The 19,678-nt window shown below is 41.5% G+C and overlaps 1 protein-coding gene across 2 annotated transcripts in view; it reads left to right on the forward strand.

The window, feature by feature from the left end:
* The window catches only part of LOC115631444 (S phase cyclin A-associated protein in the endoplasmic reticulum), a 37,798-nt gene that overhangs the window by 1,694 nt on the left and 16,426 nt on the right, over positions 1 to 19,678 (forward strand). The window contains exons 3-7 of one of the 2 annotated variants that reach the window (XM_030528187.1): positions 34 to 1,617; positions 1,741 to 3,193; positions 3,735 to 3,992; positions 4,064 to 4,187; positions 6,208 to 6,347. In XM_030528187.1, the coding sequence (XP_030384047.1) occupies positions 34 to 1,617; positions 1,741 to 3,193; positions 3,735 to 3,992; positions 4,064 to 4,187; positions 6,208 to 6,347 (3,559 nt within the window). The remainder of the gene's footprint in view (positions 1 to 33; positions 1,618 to 1,740; positions 3,194 to 3,734; positions 3,993 to 4,063; positions 4,188 to 6,207; positions 6,348 to 19,678) is intronic. The other variant, XM_030528188.1, reaches the window with a different exon arrangement.

Below are 19,678 nucleotides of genomic sequence, written 5' to 3' on the forward strand. Positions count from 1 at the left end.
TAAGTATATACTAATGTGAGTCTACAATTATAGAACTACCAACAGTTGTTATAAGCGAAACCGAGACAAAAATTGAAGCTGTTGACGAACCTCCGCAAGAAAAGGTGAATCTCCCTACACTAGCGGAGCCGGTAGTGCAGGAAGAGGATGCTAAAGCTAGTCCAGCATCAGATATAGAACCGATTAAGGTGGAGCCTACAGCTGTCGAGCTGACTGTGGCACGTCTAGACGAGATGGAGAACGCTCTGCTCGCACAACAGGCCAAAAAGGAGCCTACGCCGCCCACAACTGTGGTCAAGCCGGTCGCAGAGTTGTTCAAAAAACCACAACCCCTCGCACCACTCAGCACCAACAGCAATAACACAGCTGCACAGAACAGTCCCTTAAAATACTCCAGTGTGCTAAATCGTCCTGCAACATCGCGTGCAAACAACCAAAAGACAGGGCAACAGACCACTGCTACAACTACGCCTACTGCCAATACTGTTAAGCCCACAACAGTCGCAGGCAAAGTGGCAGCGCCCGCCATAAACGGCCTGCGCCGTACGGCGAACAATAACAGCAACAATAACAACAGTAACAGCAACCAAGTTAAGCCAGTAGCCGGACGCGTCGCACGCAACTCGGGTGGCTCCCAAGTGCAGCCCCCGCCACGTCCCTCGAGCAAAACCGAGTGCTATGGACCACCTAATAATGTGGCCTCACGTCTCTCGGCCCGTTCACGCACAATGCTGGACATGAATGGCAATCCGCCCAGTGCCAACAATGCCAGCCACGCAAAATCACTGCCTAAACGTGCAACCACAACTCTGACCACCACTGCGCAGTCCCAAGCCACGCGCCGGGGAACCGCGGCGGTTGGGGCCAGCCTTAAGGGCAGCTCTCGCGAGGATATTGGCAGCTCCACATCCACGCTGAAGGCCAGCAATGAGCAGCTGGCCAGCTCACGGAGCACGCTTAAATTGGACGAACGGCATTCGGAGCCGAAGCAGCTATCCTCGGACGCCAATGATGGGTGGCTGACAGTGAAGAATAGACGACGATCCAGCATGCATTGGGCCAATCGCTTCAATCAGCCCACTGGGTATGCCAGTTTGCCAACGCTGACACTGCTCAACGAGCAGAAGGAGCAGGAGGAGAAGCAGAAGCAAGAAAAGGAGGAAAAAGAGAAGACGATTGGGGCCAAACCCGCAGTTAAATCGGCACCGGTTAAAACGGCAGAGACTAAACCTAAAATAGCCAAGGCAGCTAAGCCTTCAGAGAAAGTGAAGCAATTGGCTTCGGTCCCAGCACGTCCGGAAATTAAGAATGCAAAGGCCAAGGTGAACTCGTTTCTCAAAACGAGCAATAATAGCAACAATGTGAAAAACGCAGAGAAAACCAAACCCATGATCTCCAATGCCACACGCAGCACTAGCAGCTCAAACAACAACACCAACAGCACTGTAGATAGTCGCGCAGCTACAATCAAACGCCAGAAATCGGATCTGACTGGACTCAAGATGACCTCGCTGCACAAAGAGTATATGAGAAGCGAGAAGAATGCCTTGCGCAAGCAGCAGAAGGAGCACAAGCAGAGCTCCAATATCAGCTCGTCTTCGGAGACAGTCGTGGATGGTAAGTGGTCGCTGAGCATTCTTTTGTAAGCTTCAGCCGTCTAAGGTATCACTAAAATCTAATTTAAACCAAAATTATATTGGAAATGTGGCTAGAATTTAATTTATTTAATTCATTTTTCAGCAGCCGTCAGCGATGCAGAAGGTTATGGAGACCATAACAAAATTGACATTAAAATACAAACGAACTGCGAGTTCTCTAAGACCATAGGCGAGCTCTACGAAAGCATTGCGCGTAGCAAGCTGCCCAATGGTTGCGTCAAGGACTTGCAGCTCAGCGCTTGTGATGAGAACGATGAGCAAAATGGCGATGATGGGGACGAGGAGCGCAATGAGCGTATGCTAGTGGAAGTGCAAGAGTCGCTGGAGCGACAAATACGTGAGCTAGAAAGCACCGAGATTGATGTGGACACGGAAACCGATGAGACCGATTGCGAAGTGGTGCTGGAGGATCACGAGGACAACGCAGAGCTGGCGATTGATGATGCCTCAGCCGTAGTCTTTGTCACGATGAGCGATGATGAAAACACTAGTTTAGAGCTGCGCTATCAGGCCCTTCTCTCCGAGATGTCCTGGAATGAGCGTGCGGAGACGTTGGCCACGCTGCAGGCTTATGTGGCACGTCATCCGGGACGCGCCCAGGAGCTGCACCAGAAGCTTTCCTCGCCCTCTCGTCGTCGCTCACTGCAGGAAACACTGAAGAAATATCAAGCCAAACAGGCTCGCGCGCAACAGAAGCGCGACCTGCTTCAAAAAGAGAAAGCTGCCAAATTGCAACAACTTTTTGCACGCGTCGAGGATGTAAAGGCGGCCCAGAAGCAGTTGATTGAGGACAAGCGTCAGAAAATGGAGGGACGGTTGCAACGTGCCGCTGAAAATCGGGAGCAATATTTACGCCAAATTATCGAGAAAGCTCATGACGAGGAGAAGAAACTGAAGGAAATTAATTTTATACGTAACATAGAGGCGCAGAACAAACGTCTAGATCTGCAGGAATCCTGTAAGGAAACCGAGGGTCGACTGCAAGATCTGGAACAGGAACGACAAAAGCGTGTGGAGGAAAAGGCAGCAAAAGAAGCGGCGGTGGAGAGACGCCGTCAGGCTCTAGAAAAAGAGCGCCTTTTAAAGCTAGAGAAAATGAACGAGACGCGACTGGAGAAGGAACAGCGCATAGGCAAGATGCAGGAACAAAAGGAGCGTGAGCGTCAGGCGCTGGCCCGTGAGAAGGCACGAGATCGCGAGGAGCGACGCTTTGCCCGCCAAGTGCAGCAACAGCAGACCACAGAGGAACTTCAGCGCAAAATAGAGCAAAAACAAAAGGAATCACAACGTCGCCACGAAGAGAATATTGAGCAGATTAGACAGCGTGCCTTGGAGCTGACTATACCCACACGTAATACTGACGAGCAGCGCGGCGATCAGGAGGAGGATGAGGAACTCAGTGCCAATGCTGCAGCTGTTACAATCAACGAGGATTGTGATATGTCTTCTACCCTGTCCGATGTGGGCGGCAGTCGCGAGCACTCACGCAGCTTCAAAAAGAAGATGAAGAAGCTGCGTCAACGCATGTCCCAATGGTTAGTAGTCTCACATTTTGATTTATGTGATGAGTAGGCTAGCTTGTGTAGAAACTGTGGTAGGCCCTCAATAAGAGATACAAATTGCAAACGATGCTTGTTTGTCTGTATGAACGTTGATGTTTGCCAGACTATTCGAAGTAGAGTCTTTAAACACATCTATTATTCTTACTTCGTTTATTCCTTATTGTTATAAATGATATTTCATTTATAATTTGTTGAGTGGAGCTAAAATTTGGGCATAATCAATCAAGTACATATTGAATGTAGACCAGTTGAGCTAGATATACAGAAATTGAAATACAAATCATTATTATTTCATTGCTTAGCAATTCCATGATATATAATACATATCATATAGTTGGACCGCATTGATTAGAAAACCTACCTAGAGTGACATTTTCGTTTCTTGGGATATTCCAAAGATATTAAACATCATATTTTAATATATTCGAGCTCAGTTTAAAAACACTCGATTAATTATTTTATTATGCTTATTTGTTTAGTATCATATTTGTAACGCTTTGTTTTTTTCTTCCAGTGCCGCTGAATATTTGGCTGGTTTGGAACCGCTACCAGCTCATGTAAAGCGTGATAGCAGTGTACCCAAGTTGCTGAATCTGGTCATTAAAGGTGGTGGGGCTCAGGGTCTTGATCGCACGCTGGGCAATCTGCTGCGAGTGATACCCAAGGCCCAGACCGTGGACTTTCAAGCCTTTCTCAATATGGATGGCCTAGGTATATTGGCTAGTCATGTGATAAGCAAAGGCCTGGACGAAAACTCTGAGATCTCAAGGAAGTGAGTGATCCCATAACTTTTTCTAGAAACTCTCCTTTTCTATAGCGTTATTTGTTGGAATCTCTTTGCAGATCTACCACATTGGCCGTGCAGTTGTATCGGAATGCCTGCTCCGTGTGTCCACAAATTGCTCGGCACGCCTTGTTGGGCAACTCCATCACAATAATGTTCGATGCCATCGTCAAAAGTTTCCAGGTGAGTTAAAGAACAATAAAAGTGTCGCCAGATTGGCGACTGGAGCTGCGACTTGAACTTGTTTTGGCTGCAATTCCCCAGCGTCGCCTTCAACTTGGCACTGGCACTGGTCCTGGCCTGCTCTCTGCTCTACTCTACTCTACCCTGCCCGACTCTGTGTATCTGTTTGTCTGTCTGTTAAATGTCCCGACCTGCTTGCCAGCCACTTAACACTTGGCCGCGCTTGGCGCTTTTTAAGTTTAATGTTTATGTTTTCGTTTGGGTTTTTTTTTTTTGTTTATTTGCCATTTCTTTGACGCTTTTATTTCATGCGCCTTGCCGCCTGATTTCGACGACACTCTAGTGTGCTTGTGTGGCATTTTTATTCGAATTTTATTTACTGGCTGCGTCGTCGACTGGTCGCCTGGCCTATAAATTGTTGGCCCCATCTCTCTCGGCGACTAGCGCTGCCATGCGCCAATTTGTCAGTGTTTGGCAGCAGTTGGCCTTTTCCCTTTGTTTTTAGTTTTTTTTTTTGTAAAGCGCGACGATTTAAATGTTTATACGATGTGCGTATGTACGGTGATACTTCGTTATATTGAATGATGAATTTTAATTACACTTTTATCTAAAATAAGTAGTAAACATATATCCTATGGCTTGTTAACAAAAATAATATTTGATGGCAGAAAATCAAAGAAAAACATTGTAGCCTTTCTTAAATATATGCATATGTAGAATGCCAGGGCCACACGGATAGTCCATGTTAGTAATTTGTCGTAATAGAAAAGTTTCTTAAGTTGTATGCCTTAGCTGGACTTTAAATAAAACTTCTGTACATTCGTGTAGGATTGATGGATTATAAAAGAATAATACGATTGGTAGCCTTTTTTCTTTGTTAAGAATATTTATTCATTACCCTAATTTAAATTGTTTACGTCTCTAAATATTGGACTCATTTCGAATTTTATTAAAATTATCGTATTAAGGGAGTTCACTTTTTATTCAATTTTATTTAGAAATCATAGAATTCGATACGATATAAAAATAATTTGTATTATTCCTGAAGCTTTTTGAGACAGAAGCTATATTTAAGTATAGAATTATTGCTTGGTTTTATAGTGACAGTTTTATTAGATTCAATTATCCAAATTCCTATGTAGATTGATCATACTTTATCGCCAGAAAGTGTTATTAAGTCAACACATCAGCATAGAAATGAGAGAGCTGCTTAAAAATATTTATAAATAACAATGACGTCACAATGTCATTTAAAAATTTAACCAAGTCATACAAATAACTAAACTCCAGAAAAAGTGTATTAAATATTACGTCATGCAAAAAACTATATTTTACATTAATTTAATCGACAAACTTAAATTATTTTTCCTTTACTTTCTGGTAAATTCTTTATGGAGAATCTTCACTGTAATATTCACAGTTCGAGGCAGTTGTGAAAAATGCCAACTCCCCCCCCCCCCCCCCTCCCCCCCCGCGCGTTTGTGTTATTTCTTTTGGATACTTGGTTGTTTTTTATTTTATAAAAATATTTTTTCAATGCGGCACTTTCAATTCCGCACACACCTTCTTCCCCTTCCTTCGCTGATGAAGCGCGCCCACGTGACTTGGCGTGTAAATATGTAAATGCGAAAAATCAATTAATAATTTGATTGATGTGGCTTGCGCATTTGCAATTGTTTTAATTTGATAAACGCCAGCTTGTTTTTGGCGCTCAATTTAATTATCACGCCCAAAAGCATGCAACAATTGTGTTATGCTGCAAATAACTTGCCGCACCAACAACAACAAGAGCAGAGCACAAACACTTGGAAGAAGAAGAAACTGAACTTAAAGCCGCCATTGTGTTGTCACTTTTGACTTTTGTCAGCTTTAATTGCGGCTGTTCCTTAACTTCTTCTTCTTCTTCTTCGTCTTCTTGTTCATGTATAGCCACATTTATGTTTTCTTATCTTTTGTGTTGTTGTTATTATTACTAATATTGTTGTTGTTGTTGTTGTCGCCGTTCTTGTTCCTTTTGCAGTTACCCGAAGAAAAATCACCACAACATCCGGTCGAGTTATCCACCGAGCTAATGCTGGCATGCACCGAAGCGCTATCATCGAGCTACGTGAAGAAAAACACCCACCCTAAAGTACCGGAACGCCTACCGGACATGATAAAGTGAGTACAACAAAAGCAACAGCGAGGCAATATAACAACAAGTAGAATGAACTTCTTTTTGTTATATATGCGCATGTGTGTGTGTGTGTTTAAAAAAAAAAACGACGAAGAAAAGTCGTATGAAGGGGAAATATTCGAACTTCAGTTTCGAAAATGCGTGCATTTGCGTGCAAGCAGGATGGCATTAATAGCTGCTATAACTGTCCTACTCTAACGCATGCAGTGGGCGTGGCTGTTTGCGGAGTGAGCGAGCTAGCTATAGCTGTGTGCGTTTATACATATATATTTGTGTGTGTGTGTATGTAAATCGGTCTTATCTATGTGTTAATATATGTATATATTTATGTAAATATGCCGACGCCGTAGTCGGCGTTGTCGTTGTCGTCGTCGTCGGCGACATCGTTTGCGTTTAGCCGCAACGTTAATCGTTTGGCGCTACGTCAAACGTAACGGCGATTTTGGGAACAGAGTGAGATTTCAGCTGAGACTGAGACTGGGACGCGACTTGAACAGCGACGACTGCTCCTTGCGCGGCGAGGCAGACGTTTATGCCGCTGCCGGCTTTATGTGTACATGCGCTTATGCCAGCTACGACTTGACTATATAGCCAGTATACCCAGTCCATTGTTTTTGCTATTGCGCTTTCAACACACACCATCAAGTTGCCATTTTGTGCCATGGTTTTTGTTGTTGTTGCTGTTGCTGCTGCTCCGAGCTTGCGTTTTTATGATTGCGGCAATGATGATGGTTGCAGCAATTCTTATTGCTGTTGTTTTTGTTGTTGTTGCGCTTTAATTTTTGCAACTTTAATGTGTGTTTCATTTGTACTTCGTTGTTCGTTTGTTCATTCGTTTTCGCCATTCTTTCAATTCCCATTTCCGCTTGTTTTTCTTTAATTTGCGCCTTATTTTTGTATGTGTGTGTCGGTCTATGTGAGCGTGTGTGTGTGTGTATGTGTTTGCGTTTGCCATTGTTGTTGGCCATGCAAAAGTTTTAATCGAATTGTTGTTGTTGTTGTTTTGGCCACTGCTGCGCGCCAGTTTTTTAAATAAAAAAACACACACACACATGCACAAAACTCACGCTTGGACTGCCATTTTGTTTATTTTCGCACAAATTGAATCTTTTGTATGCTGTTATTGTTGTTGCTGCTCTGTTCATTGTTATAAAAACTTTGTTGTTATGCATTTTGCTGCCTTCAGCTTTTGTTGTAGTTTTCGTTGTTGCTGCCATGTATGTATGTATGTATGTATATGGTGTTGTCTGTTGCTTTTTGTCCATTTCGTTTATTTTTTCGATTTTTAGTTTTTTTTTTTGGGCCCCACATAGTCTTTTGTTTTGCTGTGTTTTGCACGCTAGTAAAAACATTTTGTTTATCCTTTGTGCGCTGTCGTGTGCACCCGTACCCGTACCCGTAGCTGCCCCTTCCCCTCCTTGCTTATTGCTTTTCGTGCTGTTAGTCCATTTGCTGGCCGCGTAGTTTTTGCTTCTATTTTGTTCATTTATTTTCTCTTCTTTTTATCAATTTCGTTTGTTTATATTTTCAATTTGCTTACAAAAGCTTTTCGTTTATTTTATTAGCAGATTTCAGCAGCCATTGTTATGCCCCTGAGTCTATGTGTGTAAGTGTGTGTGTGTGTGTATATGCGCGCCTGTTTAGTGCCTTCTGTGGTTGTGGTTGTGTGTCTTCTTTATTTTTTGTAGCGCGCTTTTCTGCGCTCAATTCAATTACAAAGCGAACGAAATTCGCTCTGTGTGTATGGGTGCATGGGTGTGAGGGTGTGTGTGTGTGTGTGTGGGTGTGTGTGTGTACCTTGCAGCAAAATCAAATTTCCTTGGCTATAATTTTTTGGGTTGCCTGGCCTGCCCCTCTGCACCCCTCTTCCAGGCCATCCATTCCATTCACATACACATATACATTCACCCTGCGCCATTTTGACAAACTTAGACGAAATAAAAATCCAATTCGTCGAGCTTCAATGGGGGCCCGCATAAACTTGAATTCAACGTGGCTATAGAAAAGTTTTTGTTGTTACTGATGTTGTTGTAACATTCTTTTGTTGTAATTCAATTTCAGCTTTTGGCTGGGCCACTCTTTATACCCTCCATTCCTTTCATCGTCTCTCATCTCCACACTGTTGCTACGTGCAGCTTTTGTAGCTGCATAATTAAATTTTTGTTTACTTTTAATTGGCGCGAGTTGAAAGTGGAAGATAAATGAAGAAAGAGAGAAATACAGACAGACAGACAGAGAGAGAGAAAGAGAGAGAGAGAGAGAGAGAGGGAACGAGTGCGAATAGCAACGAATGAAAAGCCCGCGTGGACAGCACAAAACTTTTGTACAAATGTAGCAAAAATTTGATTTTAATTATAAATTTGATGCTTGCAATTAAATCAAGTGACTGACTTCACTTGGCCCCTTTCTCTCAATTCCCGAAGTGCTGCCTTTTATAAATTACATACCTACATACATACATATGTGTGTACTCTCAACATTTGGTTAGAGTTTTGTATTTTCTAGTTGCAGTTTTGAATTTTGCACAAATTTGGCCCAAAAGCCCACACCAATACGAACAGCACACGCTTACATAGGAAGATGTAAATTTGGTTTTTCGTTTGCATTGCCAAGCCAAATTTTATGCAATCATTGCAGTGCGAATATTTGTCGAGCTAAGCTTAAGACGAGATTCGATTAAATTCCGAATTTAAAAATGAAATAATATGCCCAATAGTGCAGCCAATTTATGCATTATGTATCATTTATGTATCTTATCTGGGAAACAAATTGCTATTATAAATTAGGTAATGCGTTTGGGCTCTTATGATATGACATACTTTAAAGTATATCTAGAAAGATAAGGAAGATTTATGCTTCTACTAAAACAGTTAATACAGCAGCTATAGTTATAGCTTTAAATTTCGAAGTATTCCATGTTCTCGAGATCTGACAAAAGATTAGCTCTAACTAATATTTTAAAGCTTGTTGCTTGATGAGCAAAACATATTCACACATATTATTACTTCTTTATATTCTTCCCCAAATTTAATTTGGTTTAATCATGTCCAAAATAATAATTAGAAATGTAGCGCTGCCCATATTTTGAACCATTTATGGACAAGCTTCATATTAGTGTGCATTTGAACCGGTTATGAATTAATAATGAATCAGTTTCGAACCGGTTTTGAGCTAAAAATTTATTTAACTCCATACCACTGGCCTATATACCATTTTCAACTTCATAGCCTAAGTATATTTGTAGAAAAATGTCTAAACCAGGTTCAAAACCAGTTGTAAGCCTATAAACCTTTGAACAGGTCTGATTTCGAATTCATAGACCAATGTTTACTAAGGTTTTCAAAACTATTTAAAAACTTAAGCTACAAATTCTTTACGATGGACATGTATTTTAAATTATTGTGTACATAAATGATTCGGTTCAAATTTTAACTCTATAGTTCAACATTTAAATGTGTTTTCTACCGATTGAGTGAATATTTTCACCCGTTCTAGATAAACTTAATATTCTGTTATATCTTGCGATGTGAAGCTGCGCAGTTGAGTTTTTGCTATTCCTAGTTTATTTGTCTCCAATTCTCATATTCTGCTCTTCGCTTTTTACCAAAACCCAACTACAAGTAATTTGAACACAATCTTTGCTCATCACTTATCGCCCACCTTCAAAAGACAGCGCTGCTGTTTAGCTACCCATAACAAATTATGACTTCACCTCAATATTTCATAGAGGTCTAACAATCTTTTTTACAATGTAATTGATTCATAATTAATCAACATAATCATTAGCCAGGCAGTCAGGCAGCCAAGCAGCCACCAGTAATCATCATCATTATCATTGTAAGCAGGAGGCAGTGAGGTAGAAGAGCAGTGAGCAGTGAGGAGCAGAAGCAGCTCATAAAAAGCTGCAAATATTTTAATCATGTTTTTATCATCAATTCAGCGGGGCGCGCGCGTTCTAAACAAATAAAAAAGGCAACGGCAATCATAACGATGATTTGACACGCGATAAGCTTGTACCGCTTCAACCCCCATATACATAAACGAATACTATATACGAGTATATGGTGAATTCATTTTCAACCCGCTGCCCCCTTTAGAAATGCATACAAAATATGGAAAGGCAGTACTGCTGCTGCTGCTGCTGCTGCTACTGGAAAAGGAAAGATGTAAAAAAATTGGCCTGCTGTGAAGCGCCGCGTGTCCTTTTGTTTGTCAGCCTGGCTGGGCTGCTGCTCTGTGGATGTCAACATTGACAACACGCTGAGGCGATTGCTGCTGCTGCTAATGTTGTTATTATTGTTATTGTTGCTGTTGTGCACAGTTAATTTAATTACCCTTTAAGTAACCATATCGAATGGCCATTTGGATTTATGCAGTTTAGAGCAGCCAACCAACTAGTATCCTGCGTCCTTCGTGTCAACTTCAATGTCTGAACTTTGGCTCAAACCCCATCCTATCAAATACATCCCATCCTATCCCATGCTATACCATTGTTTCATCGGCACGTGTGTGGGTTTTATTTTACCAACGATATATTAGTGCATCTATTTGGAACCAAACCCCCTTGATTTTCTCCCATTCTTCTAGCTGCCTGACTGACTGACTGCAGTCTCTCTGTCACTAGTTAGTCTGTCTGTCTGTCTGTCTTTCTTTCCGTTCTGTCCTGTGCTGTCTGTCCTCCAACGTTCCCATATTAATTTCATGTGTGGCACATTCTGCACATTTTGTTCTTTGTTCGCCTCTTCAGCTTGGCCCTCTCTTTGTTGTGTTTATTGTTTGTTGTGCATTTAATATCCGATTTCAAGTTTTTGTTGATTTTTGAAAAGGCATTGAAAATTTCTTACAGTGTAGTTGTCATCGTCCTCGCTTTGTGTTTGAACGAGCAAAGTTTTTGTATTTACCCAGCGTAGTCGCTCCCTTAATTTTCTTCGTTTTCCTTTCTTTCTTTTCTCCTTTCCTGCCGTCCCTCAAATCATAATATTGACTCTTAACGGCATGTTTATTGATGTGCCCTACCTAAAGGTTGCGCCCTCCCGCTTCGGTCTGTCTCAAAACTCTGACCAAATGTACAACTCGGAACTCTAGTGGTGGCACTAAAATGAAATTATCCTTTAGATTGCTTGCTGCACTTGTTGTTCGTGTAGTTCTTGTTTCTGAGTTGGTCTTTGGCATCCACCTGCATGTCATAATTGAATTCAAATCAAAAACTGTCACAGAACTAATCAGAGTTGTCAGAGCTGCTGTTGTAACAGTAACCCGGTGGCTGTCCGTCTGTCCGTCCGCCCGCTCGCAAACGACATTCAAACTGTCAAAAAGTCAGCATCAATTACAGTTAGACACAACTCAAAGAAGTGCGCCCTGAAAAGAGCGAAATAGTGGCAGCGACAGTGGCAACCTTCAGGCTAGATTTGCATCAAAATGCATTTGGCTAGGGCGGCAGAAAAAATATGTGATCCATGCCCGCGTCCCCTGCCCGCTCTGGGTTATATGCAAAAGTCTGACATATGCGCTGACATTTTGCATGCAAAAAGGCGCAGCAATGGTGGTGGTGGTGGTGCTGGTGGCGTTGGTGGTGGCGCTGTTACTGCCTATGCCTCTTAATTCAGATGCTACTGCATGTAATGGTGTGTAGTGCATGTCAAAAGTTTGATGAGTGCCTGTCCAGCCGCATGTCAAAGGCCTATGTACCTAGCCAACGGGTCTATGCGGCTTTTAGCTATTGAATTACCTACCGAAGAGGACGTGCAAGGGGCGGTGGCTCTGGCTAAGTCTCAGTCTCGGCGCCCTTTGAGTGCAACGCTTTGATTTGGCTTGTTGTCTTTTTTTTTTTTGCCCTATATCCTATAACCAATAGAGGCAACAGGGTACATTCATTTTCTGTCCATGTGTTCCCTGCTGATTCAATCTAGTTTTGCTCGCCTGCCCACCTGTCTACTCCTTGCGGTGTATGACTGTCTGAAAGTCTTCATTTCTATAACTATTAGGGGTTATGGCCATTAAAATTCTTTAAAGCGTCGCTCTGATATCAGTGTAGATCGAGTTTTTCTTCAATTTTTGATAAATATATTTGAAATAGTTTTGCAGCCATTTATGAGAGTTCTTAATATAAAAAAAGGCAGCAAATTAATTTTAAATATTTTCTATAAATGTAAAACTACGATATAACTTGTTTAAGCCAAAATTGGTCCATTCTATATAATTTTAGATGGTCATTATATTTCTAAGCCGAATGACCTCTGATTACACCATGTGTTCCATGTGTTAGGGTATTCGATTATCAACTGTGCGCCCGACAATATCCTTCTCTATTCATGTTTTTTTGTGCTGTTTTGAACAAGCTGCGTCTCGGGGGAATATTAACGCGCTTTGGCTGCACGGGCTAACCAGGCAGAGCGGCAATCTGGATGAGTAGCCACCCACAAAGACTGCTGCGACATATGTAAAATGTGTAAAGTGCAGCAGAAATAAAGGAACAGACTGAGCAGCAGGCAGGATTCAGAGTAAGGTAGACAGCACTCGGGCAGTTAATTTAATGCTCGTCAAAGCGATGCAAGCAAGCCCAAAACCCGCACACGCAGTCGCACCCTCCAAGAGGCAAGTTTTCGTTGTTGTTGTTGTTGTTACAGTTAATGCGCATCTTCAGCAGCAATAACATTATCAGCTACAGACTACAAACTACGAGAGTCGCATCACTCAATCAAACGGCAATTGTGAGGGCTTAACATGGCCAGCGGCGCAGCTTGCAACCCTCGCTAGTTTACACAAAAACACACACACGCATAGGTACATCCCTGGTCTGGTCTGATCCGGTCTGGTCTGTTCTCGCTGCGCTGGTGCAAATTAACTCGCTAAGCACTTGAATGCGCCAAATGTGGCGTGAGTAATGCCCTCAAGTGTGCCCAGCAGATGGCGCACATTACAAGGCCACTAATCCAAGGCGCCTATACCTTAGTCTACAGCCCTCACCGCTCAACTCCCGCAGCTTCAGCTCAACGACTTTGGCCAGTCACTGAAAGCGCTGTAAAAGTTTACGACGCAAACTAAAAACCGCGTCGCACTTATGGCCGCATATATATTTTTAAATAGCTTTGCTCATTTGGCTCACTATGTATATACATATGTATATGGTTATGACTTTTCAATGTGCCTGCCCCACGTTGGGCGCCATTTATGATTGCTGAGCTGGGCAACGTGGAACGAAACTTAACATAAATTCTAATTTCATTTTGCCACTAAAGTGCTATAAGAACGCAATTTGCCCAGCATCCATATGCAGCCATTTCTACCGCTCCCCCTCGCTCTCTCTCTCTTTCTCGCTCCCTTTCTTCCCTCTGTCTGCTGCTCGGCCATTGATGCCATTTTGTTTTGGCTTTTTAACAGGGCCTCGACGGCCTGGTCTTACTTTGGGCATAATTTTTTACGATTCTCGGCGACATATTCGCAATTTTCCACTTTTCACAAAAGGAAATCACAGGCGCCCATTTCAGACAGCCCCAGCTCTCAGCTCTCAGACCTCAAACCTCAGAGCCACCAACATGGCTTCATTTTAATGCCATTTTTAGCCATGATTCCTCGTAGCCTTCGTGTCGTGTGTTGGTCCTTTATTTTATTATATGCACTTTTCTTTTACAAAATGGCGGCAAACGTCGCCAGTCTTTGCAAGTCTCCCTCTCCTCCCCCCCCCATCCAGCCCAACATGTTGTCCCTGTTCTGGTAGTTGTCGTCGTTATGGTTGCGGTTATTTGGCGCCATGTTTTTGTATGCGTGTGTGTGTGTCTATATGTGCCTGAATGTGCTGGTGCTTTCCTGCTCGCCTCGTTTGAGTTTTACGAGCGGCGTTACTTTTCGCAGCTATTTGGCATTGGCTTTTTAACAGCAGCAGCCACATATTTGAAGAGCGGGTGGTACTAGGGGGTCATTCCCCACGTGTGCTGCCCATTTGCGCTCGCATTGTTGTTATATGCGAGTCTTGTGATTTCTCCTGTCTAGTTGCTGCGGTAGGCAAGCCTTCTCTGACAAAGCACATATGGCGACGGGCACGACAATGCTGAAATTTTATTTTCAACACGCTCTGTGCGTAATTGAAGACGCACACAACCCATCCCCGCTCCCACCATCTGAAGCATCAGCAGCTGTCTATCCCGTTGGCTGACTGGCTGGCTGACTGGCTGGCTGGCTGGCTGGCTGTCTGACGCGTTCCCGACTGTCTGTCAAAATATATAAAAACCAAGCGAGCAACGCTTACCCCGTTACGCTTTAAATGGAAAACGCTTTGGGTGGCGTTACTAAGAAAATACAAGAAGCAAAATGTATCGCTAGGCAGGTAGGGAGGGGGGAAGGCAGACGACGCTCTTGTCAGTGCGCGACGTGTTGACGAATTTTCATTTAATTTCTCGACAGGATTTGTGATTGCCATATCCGTGTTTGTCTTGGGCAACTCAGACTCTCGTCTCGGCCCTACCGCATCCAAAGATATACTCGAATCTTCTCTCTGTCTATGCTCTCGAATTTCAACACATTTTTTCAAAATTTGCGCATTTTCCTGGAAAGTAAAGTTGTTGAGGTGTCGATTGCTTTCCATCACAATGTTTATGCGGAAAATAAATGCAAACTTCTGGATTATGAATAAAGAACTCCACATTAGAGAGAACCTGGCAGTCGAGCTAGGCCGACAGTAAAATGCTATGCATTTAAAAAAGGCTTTGCATGTGCTTAGAGAAACAAATTTGTAGTTTTGGAGTAAGATTCCTTCACTAATAACTTTATTTATCAATTAGCCAATTGGAAGAAAGTTGAAATGTAGGTTAAGAAATAAAAGTTAGTTTGTGCCAACAATGTGCTAAACATTTTTTTTGTTCGTTCACTCGACGAAAAGTGAACTGGTTTATTAATTTTGTTCCTCTACTAAACAAATGATAAGCTATATAACTTAATGAAAGATGATTCATTCTATTTTTGCAAATATGAAAAAGAAACTAACGTTTAAAACTAAAAAATATATTTTTATTCTATACTCTTACTTTTTCAATTCAATTAAAGTGATTTAATTTTCTTAAAAAGTTAAACAACAATAGTAAAGCGGGAACAATTATTAAAAAAAATGCCATGGAAGGCTATAGATAATTTTAAGTATTTGATTTTGGAGGACTTTAACTTTTTTAACTCTTAAACTCTAACCTAAAAATATCCATTTCTCTAAGCCGAATTTATGAATAGTCTGGTCTGTGTCTATTTTGCTTGTCGTTTATAATCGTGTTGATCATTGGTCGGGGCTTTGAGCGCTTCGAATTTTAGCGAACATTTTGATCACGCATGTATGTATGATTTTGAATATTATGCACGATCATTAATGATCATAAATGAATTTGAAGGTTGTGATTTGAACTGATTGTTGTGTTGAGCTCATTCTCAAACGACCATTCGTACGACTCAACACTCGAGAGTGTGTAGTTTCGGACCTTTGGACAGTTTGGCAACTCTATTAACCAAGTTTGCTTAATGTGGACTCTGCTGTTTCTGAAGAAAAGTGGTTCATCCAGATAGCACATTTATTCATACAACACATATATTTTTAAAGCGGAACTATTTTCCTCCTAATATAACTTCTTCGAATTCCCTGTACATATCATATTGTATCATTTTGTAATTGTGTTCATGATTATGCATGCAGTGCGGCATAAACTCGCCATGCACTTGACAACTCAATCTCTAGCCAGCCACTTGGCAACCCTCTCCGCCAATGCCGTGAGCTATTTTCATCCACTTAATGCGAATTTAATAGACGGCGGTGAGGCATTGACGCAAAAATGAGCAACCCTCTAACAAAGAGCTCGATGGTGACGCGATGCGAAGCGACTCGACTCGACAGCCAGCCAAATGTTTTAATTTATTCATAACTTTTTATAGGTTTATTAGAGGATGCGAGGGTTGAGAGTGCGGTGTGGTGTGGTGTGGTGTGGTGAGGTGAGGGGTGCTAAATTGAATAACATTATCAAATGTTGCAACAGCAGTAAGCAGCCCCTGCATAACATTTCAATTTTTATAAACTCGTATCAGTGTTGATGCTCTTTTGTTCATGCCTCCTCCTGCCTGCCACACGCTTCAGTGGCGAACGCCTTCCGTTATGCTAAGCAATTTCTCCAGTTGTGCCGTGATTTATGAATGATAATGCGCCCTGACATTGCTCAGGCAGTAGAGCATATGTGCACATATATTGCGCTTAATTTGCATTAATGGGCATTGAGGGCTAATAGCGGCCATAAGATTGGCGCCTAATGAGCCGCAGCATTTTAAAGTTTGGCAACTTCTTCAACTCTCTCGTTGCATGATAAGAGAGGGTCACGACCGACTGTCAGGCATTATTTATGATGCTCCACATACGAGTTCTGCTCACACTATACACACGAATACACAATCCTTTGCCTGCGGTTGCCCGTGTGGTTGTTGTGGCTGGGGCCTGCGGCTTCGCAACGCCTGTCTCTGAAAATCAATTTGCGTCACCGCTACTGAATCATCATCATGGACAACAGCAAGAGCAACATCATCGGCTTCGACATCATCTGTTTCATCGGCCGGTAACTGAATTAACAGAGCTCGTTGCGTATACGTAAAAATTCATTTGCATTCATCAGCGACAGCGCGACACGAAAGTTAAAATTAATTACGTTGCAACCGCACAGTGGTGGTTAGGCAGCAAAATATGTTGACGAAAAATAAGGGGCACAAATGTAGTTGATTTTAAAATTTCCATTTCATGTGGCTCATTCAAAATAAATAATACGAATTAGTTCGTGAGTGGGTTTTCCCACCAGGTTATATTTAATAACATAAAATTATTTAGAAACTGTAGAATTTGCCAAAGAATTCTGATTCGTATCTAAACAAAATCGAATATCATTTGTCCACAACCGTTTTGGATTTCTGATTGTACCAATTTAACATTTAAGGACTATTGATAAATTGTCAACCAAGGTAATAGTACGATTGCAAATGAATTAAAAAAGAAGATCCTATTTAAGCACGAGTCGTTTTCTGAGCAGCCTGTAGAATGCGCCAATTTGGAAGGTAATTATCTATGTTTATGGTCAAAACAAGACTTTCAAAGTGTAAACGTAAAAATCAAAAAATATTTTAATTAGAAAACAAGAGAGATTGCTAGTCAAGCAAAAAGGAAGAAAACCTGATCCCAAAGCAGAAGCAGTGTAATTGATTCGTCAATATCTTTTCTTAAAATTAAAAGATTTTAATGAGATTTAAAACAATATTAAGAATTATATATTAATGACGTGTGCAAAATTTGGTTTATATGGAATTATGGAGTGTTAAAAAAGTTCTGTAGCGTGGGAAGGGGGGTGAAATAAAAAAAAATTAAAGAGACTTGTGTAACCTAGGACTAGGAGAAATTACTTACCAAGTTTGGTCAAGCAAGCGTTTAAACACATATGTGTTTATGGGTCGAAGATACATATTCTTCTGCATATTACATACTTTGCATAATTCTATAATATTTATACCCTTTTTAATAATTAATGTAATTCATCAGAAACGTGAGCAATCTGAAATTCTAATGATCTAAATTAAAGGAAAGTAGCTTAACATTTGTTGAACCCCTTAAAATGTATACTTAGCTTAGGCGTATTTTTTAAACAATTCTTAAAGAAAATTAGCTTAACATTTGTTGATCCGCTTAAAATAAATATTCTGGCGTATTTTTCAAATAATTCTTATAGGAAACATCAACATTTTAACATATATATTTTTGGTGTATTTTTCAAATAATTCTGTTTCTTAAAAAGAAAAATAATTCTATCTATCTTTCAACTTTTTCCCCTAGATTCGATGGTTTCAATTTGTTGTGACCATGTTTTAGTCAAACTTAATGAAAATCGTTCCACTGTACCGCATCGCTGCTGTGGCTGTCATGTACCTTGGGCTGTCTCCGCTGCTGCCGCTGCCTGCGCTTGGCTCGGGGCTTCCAGACCCTCTCTCGCTTATCAGGCAAAGGCGCGGCCGGCACAGCTGCACGAGACGCGAGCGTTTCGCTTGTCATTTGATTTTTATTGTTTGTTTTTTATTTTATTTTTTTTAATTTGCGTTTAATTTTTACACTTTTTTACATGCACGCTTAATGGCGTGTGTGCACAAATACGAAATTAGAAACATTTCCGCAAAACGTTGACTCTTAGCTCGATATGGCCAATAGCCCGTAGCAGCTGCACTGCAAATCTCCCGCATTATGGCCGCAGCCCATTTTCGGAACTGTGGGCGTGGACAATTGCGCGATATTTTGAGGCACTTAGAGCGACAAAGCAGCTGAATTTTCTCTATAAAATTGGCTGCAGTTTAAAGTGCAATTAAGTCCATGGGTGGGCAATCGAAATGTTGTTCATTGGTCGTCCATTCGTCATTCATTCGACTGCTCGATTGTTGGCGAATTTACAGGGACGCTTTCATCATTTCGTTGCTGCTCGGTTGTTGATTTTTAATAATTTAATCGTTTGATTTTGATTTGCCACGCTTTTTGGACGGTTGTGGTCAGCTTTTGGGTTCGCATTCGCGTCTGCGCCCTGGCCTATGCAATATATATATACACACACACATACACATAGAGGGCGAACAATCAAAATCAACATACACACGCACATAATTTATAGTCTGCCATGACACAAAGGGATAACTATAAGTAAGTGGGTTATTAGCGCCGCAGGATAGCAGGATGGCAAGCGGCGGGATGCCAGCGCTGCTCTGACAGTCCTTCCCGCTGTGAATTAGTGCCGCACGTAGCTTAGTTTGTTGTTGTTTCTGTTGTTGTGTGGGCGTTCCATATTAGCACACAAATACAAACACAGTTATGGGGCAGCAGCAGCATCAACAGCAAAAGCACCAGATTTTGCCCAATTGAAATTCATAAGAAGGCGTTGATTATTGTTATTAGGCCAGCACAGTCCATAGTGCTTGACTTGGTAAGCAATGCGTTAGAGATGAGCGCGTGACGACATGTCTGTACTAATAATATTGTAGAGGAAAGATTTGATTGTTTGTTTATTTGAATTGAATAAGCTCCGAAGCTACTGGAGCGAATTAAAGGATTCTCTCACTGTTGGGAAGCTAAACTATTCCTATTCCCAGTAAGCTATATTATAAGATAGGGATCCTCACTAAAACGCCAATAATGTAATCTAAGGTGTACAAAAAAATCCCTAACAAAAATTTCTGAACAGGATGCTGTTAGTTCAGAATTCTTTTCAAAAAATTTGGTCACTTTAAATATTATTCAAATATCCATCGACACCGTGACTAATATCAAAGACACAGT

Source organism: Scaptodrosophila lebanonensis, unplaced genomic scaffold (genome assembly GCF_003285725.1).
Source record: "Scaptodrosophila lebanonensis strain 11010-0011.00,11010-0021.00 unplaced genomic scaffold, SlebRS2 tig00001412-arrow-pilon, whole genome shotgun sequence".
Classification (NCBI taxonomy): Eukaryota; Metazoa; Arthropoda; class Insecta; order Diptera; family Drosophilidae; genus Scaptodrosophila; species Scaptodrosophila lebanonensis.